Here is a 23,148-nt window from a genome sequence, read left to right as displayed (position 1 = left end):
ACGTGAAGGCTGCTGCTGATCAGAATACAACACTTTGCTTAGCTGGTCTTCTGTGACCCATGTGAGATGTGAAGCCATTTGCTGCTACCATGAAAAGAAGAGAAGGCAAGTGTCAGGAGACTAAATGGCCTTTCACTTCTCCTGAGCTGCTGGTGAGTTAGGCTAAAAGGGGAAAGCAGTGTTTGGCTTTGGAGGCATTTCTGTACTCACCTTTGAACATGGGTGTATCTGATGAGGAAGGGATTTCAAGGGAACTAATAAAGACAGAGTCAGACCACATGAGAACAGGCAACTGTGTTATCCAACACAGTTTATGAGAAAAGGCAATCCTCTGGGCTGGTTATAGATGCCTGGCCTCTATCTTGTCTAGGAATAGAGTGATATTTAGATCTAGACTCACCCAAGTTTATAAAGCACCTACTAGGTACATACTGGACACTCTCGGAACACGTAGCGGGCTGGGTATTAGGATCTCCTCCATTTCAGGGAAGAAGGGCTAATTAACATGCCAAGGTTACAGAGCGAAGAAATGAGTAGCTACAACTCAAGTCCAGGTCTTCTGACCCCAAGCTTAGCTCCTCGGTTAGCGATCTCTCTGAATTGAACTTGAGTATTAAAGGTATTCACTAGCTAAGGGGGAAGACTGAACCTGCCTTTTCACCCCCACTGAGTGGGACGTTGCAAAGGGGAGGGGTGAGAATGGCTACAAGGAATACAAACTCCATCAAATACACAGGTTTTCCCACCCTGCACATGATGCATCAGCTAGCTAGCTGAAAAACTGAACACAGGTAGAACTTGGAGGGTTTTGCCTGAGCAAAGCAAGCAGAATGCCAGCCATGACCACAAAGAGAGGACTTCTAAGGAACAACACGCAGAGGCTTAGAGGTTCTGAAGCTTGCTGTGAAGTCAAAGGGAAGAGGAACAGTCAACCAGCCACTCGGGGCCTTTCGTTGCTAGTTTGCTCCAACTGGAGACCTGGTTCATGGGTGGGCGAATGCCATCTGAATATGACAGTGCAAAGAGGCCTAAAGAGGGGTCAGGCAACTTCTAGGTAATGATACCAAAAAGAAAAAGTCCAGGCACTGTGCCAGATGGCTTTATTTATCATAAGATATAATTTTCACAACCTGGTGAGGCAGGTATAATTATCTCTATGAAATTAAAACTCAAAAAAATCAGGTAACTTGCCCAAGTCACAGTAGTTAAGTTGGAATATGAGCCCCAGGCTCTGGGCCTTTGGCCTGAGCTGCCTTCATCACAGCCCACAAGCACCATAAAACCAGAGAAACCAGAGCATAAGGTAAACCCACATTTGGTCACTTTCCACAGTTTCTGCACGCGCAGAGCAGGCTGCACACCTTCTGGTACTCTGGCCTTCCACGGTCCAATAAGGCATCTTCGGAAAGGAAAGGGAAGCAGGCAGTGAGCACGCACAGGAACCAGCCCTGGGCGCCAGGGTGGCCACAGGAAAACTGGGCTGTGGCTTTGTGTCACCCACTGCCCTCTGCTGGCCACTGGAAAGAGCAGGTGGAAAGAGGACCAAAGATTCATTTCAGGTTGAAGGGTCAAGAGGTGATGATGACAGATTTTTTTTTTTTTTTTAAAGATTTTATTTATTTGACAGAGAGAGACACAGCGAGAGAGGGAACACAAGCAGGGGAAGCGGGAGAGGGAGAAGCAGGCTTCCCGCGGAGCAGGGAGCCTGATGTGGGGCTCGATCCCAGGACCCTGGGACCATGACCTGAGCCGAAGGCAGACGCTTAACGACTGAGCCACCCAGGCGCCCCAATGATGACAGATTTTTAAAAACATTTTATTAGAGAAAAACTCAAACTTATAAAAGAAGAGTAGATCATGTCTCATGTTTCTTCACTCAGCTTCAACAATATATCAATTCAGGGCAAATTTTGTGTCCTCTACCCCTAACCCCCTTCCCTCCACCATGTTTTATTTTCAAGCAAATCTCAAACATCCTGTCATTTCATTTGTAAAAATGTTAATATGTATTTCTAAAAGAAAAGAAAAATTTAAAAACCCTGTAACACATGATCACAGCTAAAAAAAAAAAAAATCCATAAATCTAATAATTCCTTATGGGACAAGAAGCCCAAAATAGAAAAAAAAAGAAAGAAAACCCAAAGCATTCAGCCTCACCCAAGAAGCTGCAATCATGCAAATCACAGATTAATAGTCTGAACCACCCAAGCAAACAAAAACACCTCATCTTCAGCCTTGCCAGGATAAACCAGCAGGAACATAGATTAAATAAATATCTTAATTGGAAATGCAAAGCTATGCACTCCTGCACAGTAGGAAGATCTTCAGCTGAGTAGATTTGGCACACGAGCTACTAAATCTTTGTTGAATTTTTGGCCGAATCTTTCCAAAGACTCAGGAGGGGCAGCACTGTGTCCTTGGGGCCAAACACAGCTGGGTATCCAGGAAGCTGGGGTGAGAGGTTAAGAGGTGTGACCACGCCAACTTCCTGGCAATTTCAGCCCAGAGATCAGAATCAGGCTGAAAGATTACTCCCTACATGGCGTTACCTCTGTGCCATCTATCACCCAGTACTGCAAATTTCTATTTACACATCTGTCTCCCCTTCTAGATTATGAACTCCCTGAAGGCAGGACGGTGTGTTCACTTTTGTATCCTGCATGGCTGGCACATTAGAGAGGCTCAGTAGATGGTCACATAAAGAAAGACTGAACTAGGAAAGTCCATCATTTGACAATACCAAGTGTTGGAGAGAATGGGGAGAAAAGAGAACTCTCATTTCCTGCTAGTAGGACTATAAATTGATATAACCACTCTGGAGGGCAATGTGGCAATATCCAAAGATACGTTCAAATGCTTAAGCCCATAAAACAAGAACAGGATGTTTTAAAATTTTTTTGAAAAATATATATTCAGGGGCGCCTGGGTGGCTCAGTTGGGTAAGTGTCCAACTCCTGATTTCAGCTCAGGTCATGATCTCAGGGTCATGAGATCGAGCCCTACATAGGGCTCTGCGCTCAGCATGGAATCTGTTTGAGATTCTCTGCCTCTCCCTCTGCCCCTCCCCCTGCTCGAGTGCACACATGTGTGCGCGCTCTAATAAGTAAATCTTCAAAAAAATAAACAAAAATGTACATTCAGAGAATAAAAAAAGAACACAGAAAGAGCTCCTGGAAATTAAAAATACAATAGCAGAAATAAAATACTCAAGAAGGGTTGGAAGCTAAAGTTGAGAAAATCTCCCAGAAAACAGAGCAAAAAGAGATAAAAAATAGGAGACAAAAGAAAGAAAACCAAAGGGCTCTTTGAGGAGGTCCAATATCTGAATAAAAGGAGTTCCAGAAAGAGAAGAGAGAAAACAGATGCAAAGAAGGTAAAAAAAAAAAAAAACAATAAAAGAAAAATTTCTTATATTCTTATTTTCTGAGGTTCCAAAATGAAAAGGCAATGAGTACCCAGTAAAGTAGATAAAAACAGATTCATTATCAAAGCATATCACTGAGAAATGTCAGAGCCCTGGGGGCAAGTGAAGACCTAACCGGCTTCCAGAAAGAATATACACAAAGGAACAAAGGACTGAGAATCAGAATGGCTTTGGACCTTGACAGCAATCTTCAAGTGAGAAGATAATTGGAATAATGATATCGAAATTCTTTTTTTTATTTTTTAAAGATTTATTTATTTGACAGAGAGCGAGCGAGAGTGCACAACCAGGGGAAGTGGCAGGTAGGGGAGAAGCAGGCTTCCTGCTGAGCAAGAGCCCGATGTGGGGCTCAATCCCAGGACCCTGGGATCATGACCTGAGCTGAAGGCAGCCGCTTAACTGACTGAGCCACCCAGGCGCCCCATGATATCGAAATTCTTAAAAAAATGATTTCGAATCCATCTCCAGCCTAAGTGTCAATTATATGTGAGGGTAAGCTAAAGATATTTCTAGTTATTCACAGTCTCCCAGTTTGCCTCCCTGCATCCTTTCTCAGGAAGTTACTGGAGGCGTGCCTCACCAAAATGAGAGTGTACACCACGAAAGTAAAAGACACAAGAGACAGGAGACAGGGGATCCCTCCCACGAGACAGGGGAAGACAATCTCCGTGGGAAAAGAAAGTCGTGCAGGGAAGGAAAAGTGTATGATACAGCCCATCTATGAATCACAGTAACAGAGTCATACGCTGTAAACTCTGACGACTGGCTTCACCAAAGCTACACAGCAACTACCCGAGGACCCAGGGAAGGGAGGGGTGAGCGTGTGCGGTGGGGTGGGTACAAGAGCTGAATTCGAATCTGCCAGAGTGAGAAGTCCACAGATGATGCCGACAACGGAAAAGGAGAGAAGCAGCAGTATACGCCTACTATTTAGCAAACTGACAGTGGACATAAAACCAAGTCACTAGGAGAGTTAGCAGCAGTGGTCTCTGGAGAGGGGAAATTGGGGCGGGGGGGGAGAAGCGCAAGGTACTACTGCTTTGGCAACGATATGCACGTGACTTTCATAAATCCTAAAATGAGGGGATAACCTGCATACAAGGAGATATTCGGAAAACTGAGAGGGGCAGTAAGGCTTCCAACAGCACCTCACATGGTCTGACGGTTTTAGATCAGATGACAGTGCTGTTCTGCCTGTCTGTACAGCAGTGCTATGTCCTAACTCACGACCACCACACTTCCGCACTTCAGAAGTACTTGCAGGATACAGATGCAGCTTTACGTTTTAATCAGGAATGCTGAGGCCACTCAATCCAGCAGGTACATTAAGCCTGGATCTCCGAAAAGGAAATGATTTTACTTTGCAAGTAACTGATGTCTCTAAGAGGACGTTTTGAGATGTTGGTTCAGAAGCTCTCCCCCTGCCCCCTCCCTTGACTGAGAGCTCGCATAACCCAGAGCTCCAGGACTCGGCCCAGCTAACAAACATAGGAGACGAGGGTGGCAAACGGTGATAGGAGCTTTGTATAGAAATATGTACATTTGCGTAATAGGCCTTTTCATGCTTTATATGTAGCTTTTTACCTGTAACCTTCATTACATTGTGAATTAAACGTAACTCTTGTCAAAAACAAAAACAAAACAACAACAACAAACAACCACCATGGATTTTCAAAAGTTCTTACCAGCAGTGAAAATGCCTTTGGTGCTCTGTTTCATACTAGAAGGTCTCACAATTGCTGAAAGCCCTGTGAGAGAAAACCAGCAAGGATGCCAAAAAAGCCAGATGTTAGTCATCTTAACACTTTTAAAACCTAAAACGAAATATTCTTTCCAGTTATCCAAGAAAACCAGCAAATCCAGCTCTGCCCTGGTGTCGCAGAATGACAGTGGAAGGGGTATCAGGATTAAGGGCCAGGAGACCGGAGCTGCCAGCCGTGTCACCGACCAGCCGTGTCACCCACCGACCAGCCGTGTGAGCTCAGGCAAATGCCTGCTCCCCTCTGGGCCTGGACCTCCTCACCTTAATTAAAATGGGGGGGGTCAAGTCACCCTCAAAGGTCATTTTATGACTTTAAATCTGCTTAAGGAGGCTGGATCTCAACCCCAAGATGTGAAATGATTAAAAAGAACCCAAAGTTTCTGCCTAGGAGAAAAACTTCCATTCTGAAAACATACACTGGACTCCTCAGTCCTTCATCCTCTCACAAAGGCAGCAGAGATCATATTGTGACCAGAATCATGTTAAAATGAAAACAAACAACTTGGCTCTTCACTTATCTTCAGAATAGGTACCTGGGAACCTAAACGCATGCTCTGACAGCCTGGGGCAGGTTCCTGGGAGAGTGCATCACTGGAGGGGCATCTGGGGCAGTAGCTTGCATCTTTGAGGAGCTCAGGAAATATTTACTCAATAAAACAGGAGAACGTGCTCATCTGGGGACGGGAGTCCTTTTCAATTATGATTATTTTTTACTGTCAGCCCTTGTGAATTATCTTTAACGCCTCAAAGGGAAGTGGGTCTCTGAAGATAAGATTTTTGGGTAAACATTGGGAAGGCCCTGGGGATAATATGTAGAACATGGGCCATGTCAGAGGGAACTGACGGAACACATGATGAGACACACTGAACGGGAGTCGGCTGATGAAAGCTGTGTTCCTCATGTTAGAAAAGCACTAAAAATGGCACCGGTCTCCTTCTTTCTCAGACCACCATGAAGGACACAGAGGAGTCTTTGGAATAACTTCTAGAAGTATGCTCTTGGAACCAAAACAAACATTGTTTCCCCCTTTGACAGTGATTTAGGACCCAGGAATCTGAAAACAGAAGTACTTTCACCACCCTACTTCAAACAAATGACAATTTAGATTTGGAAAAACCCCAGATTGTTAGTGCTTTCTTCTTCCCTGAGACAATCTGTCTCTCAATCTCTCTAGGCAAGAAAGAATAAAGAATACATCTCAGTCACAAAGTTTGCTTTTTACCCACGGCAAGCACTTCCTTGACATCAAATCCATAAACATACCTAGTCGCACCACTTCTCCACAGTCAGGATCATGAGCAACTTGCAATAAAGTTTCTTCCACATCTCTGTTTTTTCCAGGAGGGTCCATAATATGATTTATTTGTTGCTGTAAGGTTTTGGGCAATGTCATTAGCTGAGTGAATTGTCCTTCTGGGCTTTTATCTATCTAATGGGGAAAAAAAAAAGAAAATGTCTATGGAAAGTTCTTTGAATTCTATAACAATTCAAAGAAACATGGCTTCTCTTTCAAGTCATATAAACATACATGAACCCATTCCCTAGACTGGGCAGCACACTAAGGAGACTTGCTCCTTTCTGAAACTGAATGCACAAGAGTTCAGATGCTAAGTTCCTTCAAAAAGGCCAACTCTTTTCCTACAGTAGTCTACTTTCACATGAGAAAAGAATAGAAGCCTCTTTAAAGGATCAATTTCTGACTCTCAGTTTTAAAATTTCTATTTGTCTTACATCCAGCAGTTGAAGGAAGTGAGGCTGCTGCTAACATTCACTGAGGCTCAGCAAATCCAGGCACTCAGACTCTCTCTCCCACTTTAAACACAGGGGCACTGAGCGACACAGCCAGGGTCATACCACCAATCGGACAGAGCAGCGTCTAACCTCATGTCTCCTGCCTTCTGGGCCTTTTTATTCATCATGCTGTATTTCATTAACTGTGGGAATAAACTGAGGACAAGGACTAAACTTACTCGCTTTTAATCCCCTGGCACACAGTAGGTAGTCAAAAAACACTGGCTGAGTAAGGGAATGAATAACTGAATCAATAAAACTTAGTTGTCATTATTTCTTAAGTATGATTAAATTACACCAGTGGTTTCTGTGCCCCACATATTCTAAATACATCAAGCTGAAAGAGAAATACAGAAATAAAACATAGAAACTGTGCATCAGACTTGACTTTGAATCCAAAGTTAGCCACAGAGCCGAGGCCACACCTAGCCTGCCTAACTCCTAGTCTAACATACTTTACTTCACGGAACTAAGTTTTTACAAAATCATGTAAACATTGCCTGCCTGCCAAGGTGAGAACCAGTAGCACCGCCCTCAATGAATGGCTCATCCCATTATTTTTCAGGTAAGAATCTGTCTTGTATTCTTTTTTTTTTTTAAAGATTTTATTTATTTATTTGACAGAGAGAGACACAGCGAGAGAGGGAACACAAGCAGGGGGAGTGGGAGAGGGAGAAGCAGGCTTCCCACGGAGCAGGGAGCCCGATGCGGGACTCAATCCCAGGACCCCGGGATCATGACCTGAGCCGAAAGCAGATGCTTAACCGACTGAGCCACCCAGGCGCCCTGCCTTGTATTCTTTCAACAAATGTTTAGGTTTTAACTTTGACTAAGAGAACAGTAAGAAAAAAACTAGACAAATGAATGTATTAAATTTTAGATTCAGATTTTCCAGATATGACTAACTTTCTTATTAACACTTAGAATTCACTCATTCTACCACTTTTTTTCATTTAATAAGTATATGAGTAGTAATGTCTAGATTTTCTAGTTTTCTATAAAATTTATGCAAAGAAGAACAAAGTACTATTATCTAGTGGCTCCAGTAAAAATTAAGGTTGTTTTTTTTTTTAACCTGAATATTTCATATTTATCATTAAAAAGATTCTAAATTCACAGGATTTGAACTCTATTTAGCTTTGCTTCAATAAATGACAAAAACTGTGGACATTACTGTATAATATATTAGAAATAACATTTATGGACTCATATTTTGGGGCTAAGAATTGAGATTAGTCAAAAGGATCTTCTATTACTGTAAGGCTTTATCTATGAAGCTTTCAGGAATTTCAGAGATACCAAAATGGCTTGAGTAATATGAGGAGTTAAAAAAAGAGTATTTGCCACTGCTTTCTCTTGAGGAAAAGAATGCACTGGAATTTTTGCTTGAAAGACAAAATATTAGGTGACATTTTCAAATAAATTGTTAAATTCTATGTAATTATCCTTTTTGATTCTCATTAAAACATGGAAGTGAAAGCATTCAGTTAAATCGTGAGAATCAGTAAATAAAGGAGAAGAAATTTTTAAAAAAATCGTGAAAGTCAAACTGCATTTTAAAAACAGGTAAGACCACATACTGTATGGTTCCATTTATATGAAGTGTCCAGAATAGACAAATCCATAGAGACAGAAAACAGATTATTGGTAGCCTGTCGGGAGGGGAAGCTAGGGACTACCAACGGATGTGGGGTTTCTTTTTGGAGTGATGGAAATGCTGTAAAATTAGACTGTAGTGATAGTTGCACAACTCTGTGAATACACTAAAAACCACTGAATTTTATGGTATGTGAATTATATCTCAATAAAGCTGATGTTTTAAAAAATCAGATGTGGTCATCTGATACTGGATGCTGTGTTGTACCACCCAGATGCTGGCTTAAGGGCCAAGGTACTCATTTCACTAGTTGCTGGGAAAGTTGGCTGAATCCCTCTCTTAGAGTCCCTCCTAGACTTGTCCTCAGCCAAAGGGAGCTGCCTGGATCCAATGACTGGACGATGCAGGAGTACAAAGGCCTGGCCTCTCTGCCCCAAGCTGGGACAACCAGGAAAGGCCATCTAGTTCCACAGTGCCACCGTAGGATCAGATGAGGGCTTGTTTCAAATCCACTCAATCCCGATCCTACACAATAGGTACCAGGAGCAGTCCTAAAGAGCATACTCTATGATGGCATTTTAGAGCTGACATACTATGGAAGGCCAAGTGGAAGCCTATGAAGCTGCCATTTTACCTCTTATACAAAATAGTAATTAAAAACAACAACAAACACCACATCTCAGGAGGAAAAGCAGAGATTAGTGCTATCTGTAAACCTAAATGATGCAGGGGTGTGATGTTTAGTTTTGTGTCACTTGGCTAGGCTATAGTGCTCAGTTGCTTGGTCAAACATTAGTCCAGATGTTATTATAAAAGTATTTTTTAAAGATATAATTAACATTTAAGTCAGCAGACTCTGAGTAAAGCAGATTACCCTTTATAATGCAGGTGGGCCTCATCTAATCAGTCAAAGGCCTTAAGAAAAAAGACTAAAGTCTCCAAGGAAGAAGGAATTCTGCCTCCAGATTGCCCTCAGACTTAAAAAAACTACAATATACTCTTCCCTGGGTCTCCAGCCTGCTGGCATGCTCTGCAAATTTCAAACTTGTCAGCCTCCACGATTTAATTCCTTAAAATAAATCTCTCTCTCTCTATATATATATCCTACTGGCTCTGTTTCTTTGGAGAACACTGACTAATACAAAGGCTAATAGTCCCCATCATATTTCCATTAAGTCTGGCCCTCGCAAAATCCAAATGGGTTCTGGAAGATTATCCAGACTACCACAACTCAACCAAGGAGAAGTCCCAGTTACATCTGCTGTGTTGGACATGGTAAATCTGTTAGAGCAAGTCAACAGAACTGCAGGTATCTGGAAGGGGCCAAGACATGGGGAATGCATTCTTTTCCATCTTTATTAGGAAGGAGGATCAGAAGCAGCTCGCATTCATGAGACAGACAATAGTATATCTTATGGTTTGCTTCAGGGCTATGTTAACTCTCCCATCCTCTGTCGTAAGATATCCCAAGGAAACCAGACTATGTGGACATTCTGTATAATCTCAGGCTGATCCAATACATCAACGGTATGTTGCTACTGTTACCTGGTAAACAATAGGGACAAGTACATTGGAGTGCCTGGTAGATAAATGTACTCCAGGGCATAGAAGATAAACCCTACGACGTTTCAGGAGTCTATCACATCAGTGAAGTGTTTAGGGGTCAAGTGGTCTGATGCATGGTGGGACATCCTCTCCAAAGTAAAGATCAACTTCTTGCATCTCGCACCTCTCACTGCTAAGAGTGAAGCATGAGGCTTGGTAAGCTTCTTCAGGTTTTGGAGGCAGCAGATTCCACACTTGGCTGTAATGTTCAGACCCATTAACCAAGTGGTAAAAAAGGATGCCAGGTGTGTGGGGCTCAGAGCAGAAAAGAGCTCTGCAACAGATCCAGGCAGCAGAGCAAGCAGCCCCCCACTTGGGCCATACAACCCTGCAAATTCTATAGCGTTAAAGGTGTCTTCGCTAAAAGAAGCCACAGGAAGCTTGTGGTAGGCTCCCAGTAGGAGAATCACAATGTAGACTGCTAGGGTTCTACAGCAAGACCATGCCATCTGCAGTGAAAAACAAGACCTCATTTGAAATCAGCTCCTAGATATGAGACCCTGGTAGAGATGGAGCTTCTAACCATGGAGCAACAAAAGACCATGCATCAAGAACTGCCCATCACGAGCTGAGATCTCTCATATTCACCAAATCTTAAGATCAGGCAGGCTCTACAGTAATCCACTGTAAGATAGAAGAGGTACACTAGCATTTGACATGAGTAAGGCCAGAGGGCACAAGTAAGCTGCACACACAGGAAACCCAGGCCCCATAATATCCACTATGCACTGTTGTACCAGTGCATACCATCCTATTTCTCCACTGGTTCATGCATATGGCTACATGGAGGATCCCTTGTGACTGGCTTTTGGAGGATAAAGGATGAACTTGCTGCATGGATGATTTGGCTTGGTATGTACAAGCTGAAAATGATGCATTACAGCTTCACTCAGGGATAGCCCTGAAAGACATTAATGAGGCGAAATCCCTCCCAAATGGGTATGCTTCAGGCAGTGCACCTGGTCATCCACTTTACATGGAAAAAGTGGCCTCAGGAAAGAAGATACAAAGACCCATGGGGAGTGAAGCATGGTTCGCTGGTTGGTTGGGCCCGAAAGGAAAAAGACTGGAAGACTAAAGACAAAAAACTAGGGAGAAAAGGCATGTGGATGGATCTATGGGAGTTGTGCACAAAGTGTGAAGATCTTTGTATTTTGCTAACGTCCACGAGAAAGCATCCTTCACAGAAGAATCAACAATAACCAAAAGAACAATTCAGCCAGTTAATTCACTAGTCTCTGTCATCCCAGTGCTGGCACAATGTTTTTTTTTTGTTTTTTTGTTTTAAATTTTTATTTATTTATTTGACAGAGAGAGACACAGCGAGAGAGGGAACACAAGCAGGGGGAGTGGGAGAGGGAGAAGAAGCAGGCTTCCCGCCGAGCAGAGAGCCCGACACGGGGCTCAATCCCAGGATCCCAGAACCACGACCCGAGCCAAAGGCAGACGCCCAACGACTCAGTCACCCAGGTGCCCCTGGCACAATGGTTTTTAAAAGGAGTAGCCATAGTGGCAGGGAATGAGGCTCTGCCTAGGTCCAAGGCTGACTTAGCTACTGCTGTTGTTAAGGTCTATCCTGACAGCAACAGAAGCCAACGCTGAGATCCTGGTAATAGGATCATCTCTTTTTTTTTTTTTTTAAAGATTTTTATTTATTTATTTAACAGAGAGAGAGACAGCACAAGCAGGCAGAGGGGCAGACAGAGGGAGAGGGAGAGGGAGAAGCAGGCTCTCCGCCGAGCAGGGAGCCCGATGCGGGGCTCGATCCCAGGCCCTGGGATCATGACCTGAGCCGAAGGCAGCCACTTAACCGACTGAGCCACCCAGGCGCCCAGGATCATCTCTTGAAACTAACCAGCCACTTGGTGGAAGTTCACTACATCGGACCCTTTCCACCTGGGAAGGGGCAGTAGTTCATCTTAATTGGAAGTAACACATATTCTGAGCATGGGTTTGCCCTTCTTGCCCATAGGACCTAGCCAGCACCATTACAGGGCCTACAGAATGCTTGCTTCACCAACATGGCTGTACCATGTAACATCACTTATGGGACCCATTTTAGAGCAGAAGAGGTACAGAGGTACAGCAATGGGCACAGGACCATGACTCCACTCTTCCTACCATACACTGCACCAAAGCTACCAAACTGATAGAACAGTTCTCAAAAAGGGGAAATCTGGGGTCCACGCAACAAAGAATTATCCAGCCTAAAATGCTAAGAGTGCCATCATTAAAAAATCCTATGACAGAGCAATGAGGAACAGCTGAGCCAGCAGCTTGGAGATGATACCCTGTGAGAATAGGGTACAGTACACATCCTAAATTAATGCCCGTTATATAGTACCTCATTCCCAACTGGTGGAATGCATAGGTCTGGGAACCAAGGGACGGAAGAAGTACCTTGCTTCCCATTGTTCCCAGTGACGCACTCAGGAAATGTGTGCTTCCCATCCCTACAACTTTAGGACTTTAAACTTAAAGCTATGACTGCCACTACTCTCTTCAGATTCCACGCCCAAAGCAGCAGACACAGAAAGGAGTAGCGCCACAGTGGCAGAAGTAACTGATCCTGATCATCAGAGGTAAGGCTGCTGGTACACATCTCTTAGTACCCTGTGCCCAACTTTGACGGTAAAGGGAAAGGGCAGCAATCATAGCCTGAAATAGGCAAGGTGACCAGGTCTCGATGCCTCAGGGATGAGGGTTTGGGCCACCTCGTCGAGCCCAGCACAAGTGCCAGATGGGGGTGAAGGGAGTTTTGAACGGGTAGCATGGGAAGGAGAAGGTGGCGTCAGTTACAGCCTCAGCAGCGCTGGGAACTGTAATTTGGCCCACGAATCTTACTCTTGTAAGCTTCCCCAGGATAAGAGATCAATTAGAATTTAGATCATGCAGGCTTTCCCAGGCCATAGTGAGGAATTTGGAATGGTTTATCTTCAGGGTTAAAGAAAATTCCCAGCCCTTTCCCCTTGCTCAGTTTTCTGAAAGTTGGCAGCTAAGCACATTATTCTTCCTGATCCCAAATCAGGGAATAGATGATGTCCCTTTGGAGAAATTCTACAGATACTGACACCAAGAGAAACAGAGACAATGTAGAGAGCAAGATAAAATTTCAAAAATTATAATAAAGACCACTAGAGGGGTGATAAAAGATAATGCATTTGGAAAACAAGAACAGGATGCTGTAAGAAAAAAAGAACATTCAAAGGAAATTAAAAATTTAATAGCAGTGCTAGAAGATCAATTTGAAAAATTCTTCTGGAAAGCAGAACAAAAACCCTGAAGAAACAGGAAGGAGGAAAGAGAAATTAAAAAGATCAAACCAGGAGGTCTGACAACCAGCTAACAGGAATTCCAAAAAGAACAAAGTAAGAAAATGGATATGAAGAAATTATTACAGAAATAACAAAATTTCTTAGAATTGGAGCTCACGAGTTTCCAGACTGAAAAGGCTCATGAAGTGCCAGAATAATAGTGAAAAACACATATACAAAGACAAATCATCACGAAATTTAAGACTGGAAAAAGGGAAAAGATCCTAAACACTGTCCTAGAGCTAAAAAGGTCACATCGAAAGGATAGCAATCTTTTTTCTTTTAATTTTATTTATTTATTTTTAAAGATTTTATTTATTTATTTATTTGACAGAGAGAGACACAGTGAGAGAGGGAACACAAGCAGGGGGAGTGAGAGAGGGAGAAGCAGGCTTCCCGCTGAGCAGGGAGCCCAATGAGGGGCTCGATCCCAGGACCCTGGGATCATGACCTGAGCCGAAGGCAGACGTCCAACGACTGAGCCATCCAGATGCCCCCAAAGGATAGCATTCTGAATGTCACTGGACTTTAATTATTATTATTATTTTTTTTAATTTATTTGAGAGAGAGTGAGAGCAAGAGAGATCACAGAGGGAGAGGGAGAAGCAGACTCGCCATTGAGCAGAAAGCCCGACACGCGGCTCGATCCCAGGACACTGAGATCAGGACCTGAGCCAAAGGCAGACGCTTAACTGACTGAGCCACCCAGGACTTTTAAACACAACACTTAGAAACTAGAAGAAATGATGCTATGACTTAAAAAGTCTGAGGGAAAATTATTTCCAACCTAGAATGTGATATGCAGCCCAAACTATCAATCAGTGTAAGGGTAGAATGTTCGGATGTACATGGTCTCAAATAATGTACCTCACTGGACTTTTAAACACAACACTTAGAAACTAGAAGAAATGATGCTATGTCTTAAAAAGTCTGAGGGAAAATTATTTCCAACCTAGAATGTGATATGTAGCCCAAACTATCTATCAGTGCAAGGGTAGAATGTTCAGATGTACATGGTCTCAAATAATGTACCTTCCTCGCAACCTATGTTAGAGAGGTACTAAAAGGTATATTTCACCAAAATTAAAGTGCAGCCATGCAAAAGGAAGATAAAAGATGCAGAAAATCGGGGCGCCTGGGTGGCTCAGTTGGTTGAGCGACTGCCTTCGGCTCAGGTCATGATCCTGGAGTCCCAGGATCGAGTCCCACATCGGGCTCCCTGCTCAGCGGGGAGTCTGCTTCTCCCTCTGACCCTCCTCCCTCTCATGTTCTCTGTCTCTCATTCTATCTCTCACAAATAAATAAAATCTTAAAAAAAAAAAAAAAAAAAAAAAAAGATGCAGAAAATCAAAACCTAGCAAAGGAGAGAGGCAGAAAGAACCCTCAGGGTAATAATGAAAAGATGCTCCAGGAGAAGAGCCGTGCCACAAGCCTAGAAAACAACCAGTCCAGAAAGAACAGGGCACATGGAGCTCCAGGAAGAAACGTCCCCAAGAAAAACAAGAAACAGAAAATAAATACCTGAGGTGTTGGTGTATGATGAGAGAAGCTATACAGATTTGTAAGAGGGTATGAATTAGTGACAGGAACAAAGAAAATCAAGCAAATGAAGAAAATGAGACAATTATTAACTCCAAGAAAAACAAATTTGTGCAGGAAAGGAAATTTCAAAGTAGTATATCTCAGCAATGAAGAAAAAGTAAGTTTCATAATAATGTAAATAGTGAATATTAACCTAACCAAAAATTATGAAATCACTGTATGTGGAGCAAGAGGGAGTGAGGCAGGAAGGGAAGTGTGTGTGTGTGCAAGTGTGCACACGTGCGTGCATGTTAATGGGAGTGACAAAAGAGAGTAAAAAAATCCTCATCTTCCATAGATGGAGGACAAAAATAAAGTATGAAACAGAAAAAAAATCAAGAGATCACAGTCAAATTATATTGTTTAGAAACAGGGAGGTAAACACAGGACCCACTAACGAGATGAAAGCAGTCGCCTCTGGGAAGTAGCACTGAGAAGCAGGAAGGTGCGGAGTACAGAACTGCTACTTTTTGTTATAAACCTTGAGGTCCCGTTTGGTTTTTAAACCACGTGCATGCATTACGTTAAGAAAAGTAAAAAAGTAAAAAAACTTGCAAAATTCGTTCAACTGACTGGTGGGTATTCTGGGCATTTCATGTTACTCTTTTTTTGTTTGTTTAAAATAATTCCTTTTTTTTTTTTTTTTCAAAGTTCCCTTTCAGTTGTAGAAATTCCCTTAATTCTATATTCAAAATAATTAATTGCCCCTATTATTTGGAGAGGAAGAGCATTTAAAAAGTAAAATACATAAAAAAAACAACTCTGTGGTTTCTAGAATTTTAAAAAATCTTTTTGGGGCGCCTGGGTGGCTCAGTCGTTAAGCGTCTGCCTTCAGCTCAGGTCATGATCCTGGAATCCCGGGATCGAGCCCCACGTCGGGCTCCCTGCTCAGCGGGAAGACTGCTTCTCCCTCTCCCACTCCCCCTGCTTGTGTTCCCGCTCTCGCTGTGTCTCTCTCTGTCAAACAAATAAATAAAATCTTTAAAAATATATATTTAAAAATAAATAAATAAATAAATAATCTTTTTTTTTTTAAGATTTTATTTATTTATTTGACAGAATGAGAGAGACAGCACACACAAGGGGAGCGGGAGAGGGAGAAGCAGGCTTCCCACGGAGCATGGAGCCCGATGTGGGGCTCGATCCCAGGACCCCGGGATCAGGATCTGAGCCAAAGGCAGATACCCAACGACTGAGTCACCCAGGCGCCCCGAGTTTTAAAAAATCTTAAATTCAAATTACTTTCTCAAAGGAAAAGTCCTTTAATATTTATTTTCAAATACTTAATAATATCATTTTTAAAGATACCTGGAAACAAAGTTTCATTTGATATATCAAAAGGAAAGCCAAGACATAATAAACATAACAAGTGAGGAAAAAAATAAGCGTCAGAATACTATGTGTAAGTCTGTTTATATAGAACAAAACCAAACAAAAAAAGACCAAACTTCTTCATACATGTGTATATGTACAAATAAATACAAAAATGCACCCAAAAAGAGATCTGGGAGAATATATGCCAAACTGTCAGTAAGGTTACGTCTGGGGAAGCAAGCAGGATTGGGGACGAAGACGCCAAATTTGAGAATTTATTTTCACTTGTTCTTGATTGGTAACTAATACACATAATAATTTCAAATGGCAAAAAAGATACACATGGTAAAGACAGGTCCCTCTCCCACATCAGCCCCAGATTCCCTTTCCCAAAGGTGGCCTCTTACTACTAGTCTCTTATGTTACCTTTTAGCTTTATTCCAAATACATACACTAGTATGTTTACATTTGAAACCTACTTTTTAAACTGTAAATGTTATCACACTACTCATATTGCTCTAACCCTTACTTCTTCCTCTTAAAATAGCTCTTGCCTTAGAAACACCATAAATTATTTCCCACATACAGTTTACCTCCAGTCTGCCTTGCTGGATCTTATACACCACTTGGGGATTCTCCTGCAGTATGTTGCCATAGAGCTCACGAAAGTGGGCTATGTTGGGCTTCACAATATTCAGCACTTTTGTCTTATCCTCTCCAACCACCATCCGAAAGTCGCCTGGTTAAAACAAATGGAAAAACAAATTTTCCATTGAGAGTCCACATCCTGACCTACAAACTACAGCCCCACATTCATCCTACGCTAGTTCAAGACAGCATCATCCCACATTCAAAACATTGGTTTTTCTTCTTTAAAACTGTGAGTACATTACCCAAGGAATGCAGGCACTTGTTTAGGGGAAAACAGAGCCTCTCAAATCCTAAAGCCCTTGATGCCAGTTAAAATGCAGTTACCTAAGTGCAAAAGGTAATCATCATTGAGAAGCTGATTTGTTTCTGTTTTTCCAATTGCAGAAGCACCTATTCTTATAATCTTTCATCCTGTGAGCAAAACTCTGTGACCAATCATGGACCTGGGGGCTGTATGTCACCTTAGACGTGTCCTTGCTACTGCTTACTCAGTTTACTCAGCTTGAACCTCCTTGCTATATTTGTGCAAGGGCTTTTGTGGTACTTTATGAATATAAAGAACTTTATCTATCACATTTGGTAAGGGCAAGAGCACAGCGAGTGTTAAGAGTCCTAGTAAGACGAGGTTTACATTTAAGATGAACTTTTTGAAAGCAGATACCATTTGTTACATTGCAAAGTGGTGAGAAATGAGGAACGTTACATTTGCCTATGGGATGGACTAAGCTGCAGAATACAGTTGTGAAGGACAAAGAGCCATTCTGACACAAATTTGAGGTGCCCTGGCCTGCTTATGCCATTGACAATGATCAGCAAGATGTAGAGGGAAAAAGATGATGAAATGTGCAAACTTGAGGGAATGCCTACTGGGCTAATGTGCATTCAAAAAAGGCTGGGTGCGTGTGAGGGCCTCCCAGGTGAAGGCTGGCGAAAGCACTGTGACTGAAACTTTTCTTGGACAGTTAGAAAGTCATCCAGGAAAGCAGTGAGGTAGCAAGTGTAGGCAGGTACCCCAGATACTGACAAATTCCCGGGGATCAGGTGACAGTGTAATTCACCATTTGAACTAGGTTGCTTTTGAGGGTGAGGTGGGCATGATGAATAATTATACCAGGATAAGTAAAAACTGGGCAAACCCAAACATACGGTTACCCTTGCCAATTAATTTTCTTGGAGGGGGTGGCATGGGCAGGAGAGGGAATCATTGAAATTATTATGCGCCACAACAGATATTACTAGACCAAACTGTTGTTTTGTTTTGGAAAAAATACAGATACCCAATAGTATCTTTACTATCCTTCAGTAAGGAATAAAATATGTTGGGTTTTGAAGCTTCAGAGGACCCACTTATACTTCAATTTTGTGGAAAGCAGCTGGGGACTGCAACTTCAGGAAAACAAACTTATAAACAGCCTCTGGAACCCAACGTTTGTGACATCAAGTTTGTTCAGGGAAGTGAGCAGAAGTGAATTCCAGTCATAACAAGCTGCCCCAATATGGACAAACTTATTTTTTCACTATTATTTTATTTTTTTAAAAAGATTTTATTATTTATTTATTTGCCAGAGAGAGAGAGAGAGTGCGAGCACAAGCTGGGGGAGCGGCAGGCAGAGGGAGAAGCAGGCTCCTTGCTGAGCAAGGAGCCCGATGTGGAGCTCGATCCCAGGACCCTGGGATCCAGGACCCATGACCTGAGCCAAAGGCAGCCACTTAACTGACTGAGCCACCCAGGTGTCCCTATTTTATTTTTTTAAAGATTTTATTTATTTGACACAGAGAGAGAGAGACAGAGACCACAAGCGGGGGAACAGCAGAGGGAGAAGCAGGCTCCCCGCTGAGCAGGGAGCCCAATGCAGGGCTTGATTCCAGGACCCCGAGACCATGACTTGAGCTGAAGGCAGTCGCTTAGCCCACTGAGCCACCCAGGCGCCCCTTTTCACTATTATTTTAAAGGGAAAGAGAGTTATATAGTTAAATTCTGGGATGACTGCTAGAGAGGGTTTAGAGAAATTGGTTCTTTCACATAATACTGGTAAAATCCTTTGGAAAGCAGTGGATGAAACAACCCCATCTCCAGCTTAAAAAAACAGACCCAAACAGAGGTCCCGAGGTAATGTTCGCTGAGCATCTGGTAAGTGCCAGGCACTGCTGCAAGTGCTTTGCTGTATTCATTTAATCCACACATCTCTGTCCTCTCAGAGAGATACTATTCTATCCCCATTTAGCATCAGGGCAACAAAGACGGAGATGAAGTCACCTACCTGAGATTTCCCAGTAAGTAGGTGAATATACTGCATACATACAACCGTTCACTGAGGCACTATTTATAATACTGAAACACTGGAAGCAGCCCAAACGTCGAACAGCAGAGGAATGGGTAAGTTACAATGGTACTCCCATACCCTACCATGGAACAGTGTGCAACCATTAAAAATTACAATAATCATACACAGCAAGATGGAAAATGATCATATAATAGTAAGAAACTAAGACACAAAAGTACAAGAAAACAACTTGGTATAAAAAGAGGAAAAATGAGACAAAAAGATTACATAAAAATGTTTTTGCTCTAATAAGTCCACATTTATTGTGGGCTTTTTGGGGAGTGTGTGCGCCTTTCGCTGTTATCTCGTTTAGTCCTAGCAAAGCCTCCTAAAGAAGGTATTAAGTATTCCCAATTTTATAGATGAGGAGATTGAGGTGCAAAGGTCCAGCCACCTCTGGGATCAAGGTAGTGACATTTTCAGTGACTAGTATTACTCTACTTTGCAGTTTTCCTTCATTTCCTTCACTTCTATAATGTTGGCATATTACTTCTAGCCTTTTTAAATAGATGCGTGGGGTGCACAGACGTGCTAACTTGGCAAATATGCATGGAGAGGAAGCTGGGTTAACTTTTAATCGTGTAAATCCTCAGGCTTTTATTTAGAGCCTATAAATGGATTCTATCAATCTTGGAAGGGATAAAATGTCATCCAACTCTGAACCCAACATGGCTGGCTCTGACGTGAAAGATCAGTTTGTATCACCGTTGAGTTCTAAACATGTGTGTCATTTTTCTTCTTCTTGTACATTCAACAAGGAGTTTTTACATTTTAGATAGTAACGTTCTAAGAGTGGCTGTATTTTACCAAAATGTAAAAGCAAACTAATCCGAAGCCTCCCCCAAAGAGCATCTGCATGTCCTGATTAAAGGGCCTGGAAAATACTCTGGACTCCCTGAGAACAAGGACTGGGGCTTATTCATCCCTGTATCTCCAGCTCCTTGTGCACTGCCTGGCACATGGAAGGTGCATCCATAATGTCTGCTGAATTGAATTTCTCCAACTGCTGTGCAGCCGAACTAGCTCAGCCACAGGGAACAGCAAGAAAATGGGCTTATTACCCATTTCTTCAGAACAAAATGAATAAAATTGTGGGCACAGCATGACCCAGCATTTTGATCATAAGAATCAATTTTTCTTACCTCCAGAGATGTTTGCAACAAAACACAGGGATTGAGAAAAACCGACTGCTGACTTTTATTTTATTTTATACCTCTACTGGTAAGTTTAACTCTTGACTGCTCAAGCCAGAAAACTGCCAGTCTAATAACAATGGGTGACCAAAAGGATAATTTCTCTTCGACTTTGAAATGAAGTAAACCCAGAGGCTTGTAAAGCATCTATAGTTGGCCCGCTCTGTGATTCCAGCATGCTGCCAATGGCCAAGGGCCTTATTATGAATGTAGGGATGTAAGGGGCTGCACTGTCCAGTGGAAAGGCCCTGGCTTTCAAGTCTGGCAGTGTCCCAGGGTGACTGGAGATTAACCCTTCTGAGTCAGTCTTCTTACCTGTAAAATGGCTGTAACCATCACACTGACTTCACAAGGTTATTTTTAGATTTAAATGAGTAAAGGCAGTAGTGAATGCTTTGTAAATAGTAAAGCAGATAGTACTGTTGCTATGATATGCATATGGGATGGGGAAAGGATAGGGGGTAGAGGAAGCCCTAAGTCTTTGAAAATAATAACTGGCTAACTTTTCCCCTCTTAAACTCCTTGCAATACTGCTGTTATTTCAGTTCAATAAATATTTGGGTGGCTAGTAAGTACCAGGAGCTGTGCCAGACATTGGAGATATAAAGATCTTTGCCCTACCTGAGGCAGGAAGTGCTATGAAAACAGATCATTTCAGTGTGGGTTACAGAAGTGGGTATTTCTTACGTGGTAGTGTTTTAAGAATAGTAGCCCAAACTGGATGTTGATATGGCAGAATAATATTCATTTTTAAAAAAGATTTATGTACTTATTTGAGAGAGAGAGAGAGAAAGTGCGCACCCCAGGGGGGAGGGGCAGAGGGACAGAAACTCAAGCCGACTCCATGCTGAGCTTGGAGCCTAATGCAGGGCTTGATCTCATGACCCTGAGATCATGACCTGAGCCAAAATCAAGAGTCAGATGCTCAACCAACTGAGCCATCTGGGTGCCCCAAATAATATTCATTTTTTTAAAGATTTTATTTATTTATTTAAGAGAGAGAGAGAGAGAGAGAGCATGAGCAGGGGGAGGGACAGAAGGAGAGGGAGAAGCAGACTCCCTGCTGAGCAGGGAGCCTGATGTGGGACTCGATCCCAGGCCCCTGAGATCACATGACCTGAGCCAAAGGCAGACGCTTAACCAACTGAGCCACCCAGGTGGCCCTAATATTCATTTTTTAACAGCTTTTAAAAAAAGATATAATTCACATACCATATAATTCACCCATGTAAAATATACAATTTTTTTAGTATTTTTAGTATGTTAAAGGGTTATGCAACCATCTAATTTTAGCACATTTTGGCCTCCCAAAAAGAAACCCTGTACCCATTAGCAGGCACACTCTGTCTCCCTCCATCCTTCCATCCCCAGCCCTAGACAAAGACTAATCTACTTTCTGTATAGATTTTAGATTTTCCTATTCTGGATATTTTATATAAATGGAATTGTACAATAAGTGGTCTTTTATGACTTAGTTCATCATATTGCAGCATATATCAATACTCATTCCTGTTTATGGCTAAATAATATTCTACTGGATGGATATACCACATTTTTTTAATGCATTCCTCATCTGCTAGACATTTGGGTTGTTTCCACTTTTTGGCTATTTATTATAACAAAGCTGTGATGAACATTTGTGTACAAGTTTTCGTATAGATATGTGTTCTCATTTCTCTTGAGTAGATACTTGAGAATAGAATTGCTGGGCTAAATGGTAACTCTATGTTTAATATCTTCAGGAACGGCTGAACTCTTTTTCTGAAACAGCTGCACATTTTACAATCAATCCTATCAACAATGCATGAGAGTTTCAATTTCTCTGCATCCTTGTCAACACTTGTTCTTGTCTTTTTTATTATAGCCACTGTAGTGGGTATGAAGCACCATTTCTGGGGTTTTCACTGGCATTTCCCTAATGACTAATGATGTTGAGCACCTTTTTATGTGCTTACTTGCTATTTGTATACTTTCTTTGAAAACATGCCCATCAAATCTTTTGCCCATTTTAATATTGGGTTATTTGTCTTTTTATTGAATTCCAAGAATTCTTTATATATTCTGGTGTTATTCCTTATCAGATATACAATTTGTAAATCTCTTCTCCCAAGTTATTGGTTGCCTTTTCACCTTCTTGAGGGTATCGTTTGCAGCACAAAAGTTTAATTTTCAAACAGTTTTCCCATTTATCTATTTTTTTCTTTGTTGCTTGTGCTTTTGGTGTGTATCTAAGAAACCACTGCCTAACCCAAAGTCACTCTGCTAAGAGCTCTATAGTTTTAGCTCTTACATTTAACTCTTACATCCTTAATCCATTTTGGGTTAATTTTGTGCATAGTATGAGAAAAGGGCCCAAAGTCATTCTTCTGTATGTATATAAAACAATACTTATTTTAACATAGATGACTAGGACAGTATTTCTAGGAGGCAGTCTACCACACCATTCAAAATGCATTCCCCAAAATATCTCCAAGGCTGCAGAAAAGACACCATATCACACCACTTGCATGTGGAAGACAATGAGAGAAGAATAAATAGCTTTGGGGTGCCTGGGTGGCTCAGTCGGTTAAGCATCTGACTTCAGCTCAGGT

General features: G+C 42.0%; 1 protein-coding gene across 1 annotated transcript in view; it reads right to left on the bottom strand.

The window, feature by feature from the left end:
- Positions 1 to 23,148, bottom strand: part of TAMM41 (TAM41 mitochondrial translocator assembly and maintenance homolog) — a 49,828-nt gene that overhangs the window by 5,765 nt on the left and 20,915 nt on the right. Inside the window, exons 5-7 of the mRNA XM_036101295.2 lie at positions 16,983 to 17,128; positions 6,451 to 6,616; positions 5,110 to 5,172 (exon numbers count right to left, since the gene is read on the bottom strand). Coding sequence (XP_035957188.2) covers positions 5,110 to 5,172; positions 6,451 to 6,616; positions 16,983 to 17,128 — 375 coding nt within the window. The remainder of the gene's footprint in view (positions 1 to 5,109; positions 5,173 to 6,450; positions 6,617 to 16,982; positions 17,129 to 23,148) is intronic.

The sequence above is a fragment of the Halichoerus grypus genome, chromosome 1 (genome assembly GCF_964656455.1).
Source record: "Halichoerus grypus chromosome 1, mHalGry1.hap1.1, whole genome shotgun sequence".
Classification (NCBI taxonomy): domain Eukaryota; kingdom Metazoa; phylum Chordata; class Mammalia; order Carnivora; family Phocidae; genus Halichoerus; species Halichoerus grypus.
This window is presented reverse-complemented; position numbering and strand designations above follow the sequence as displayed.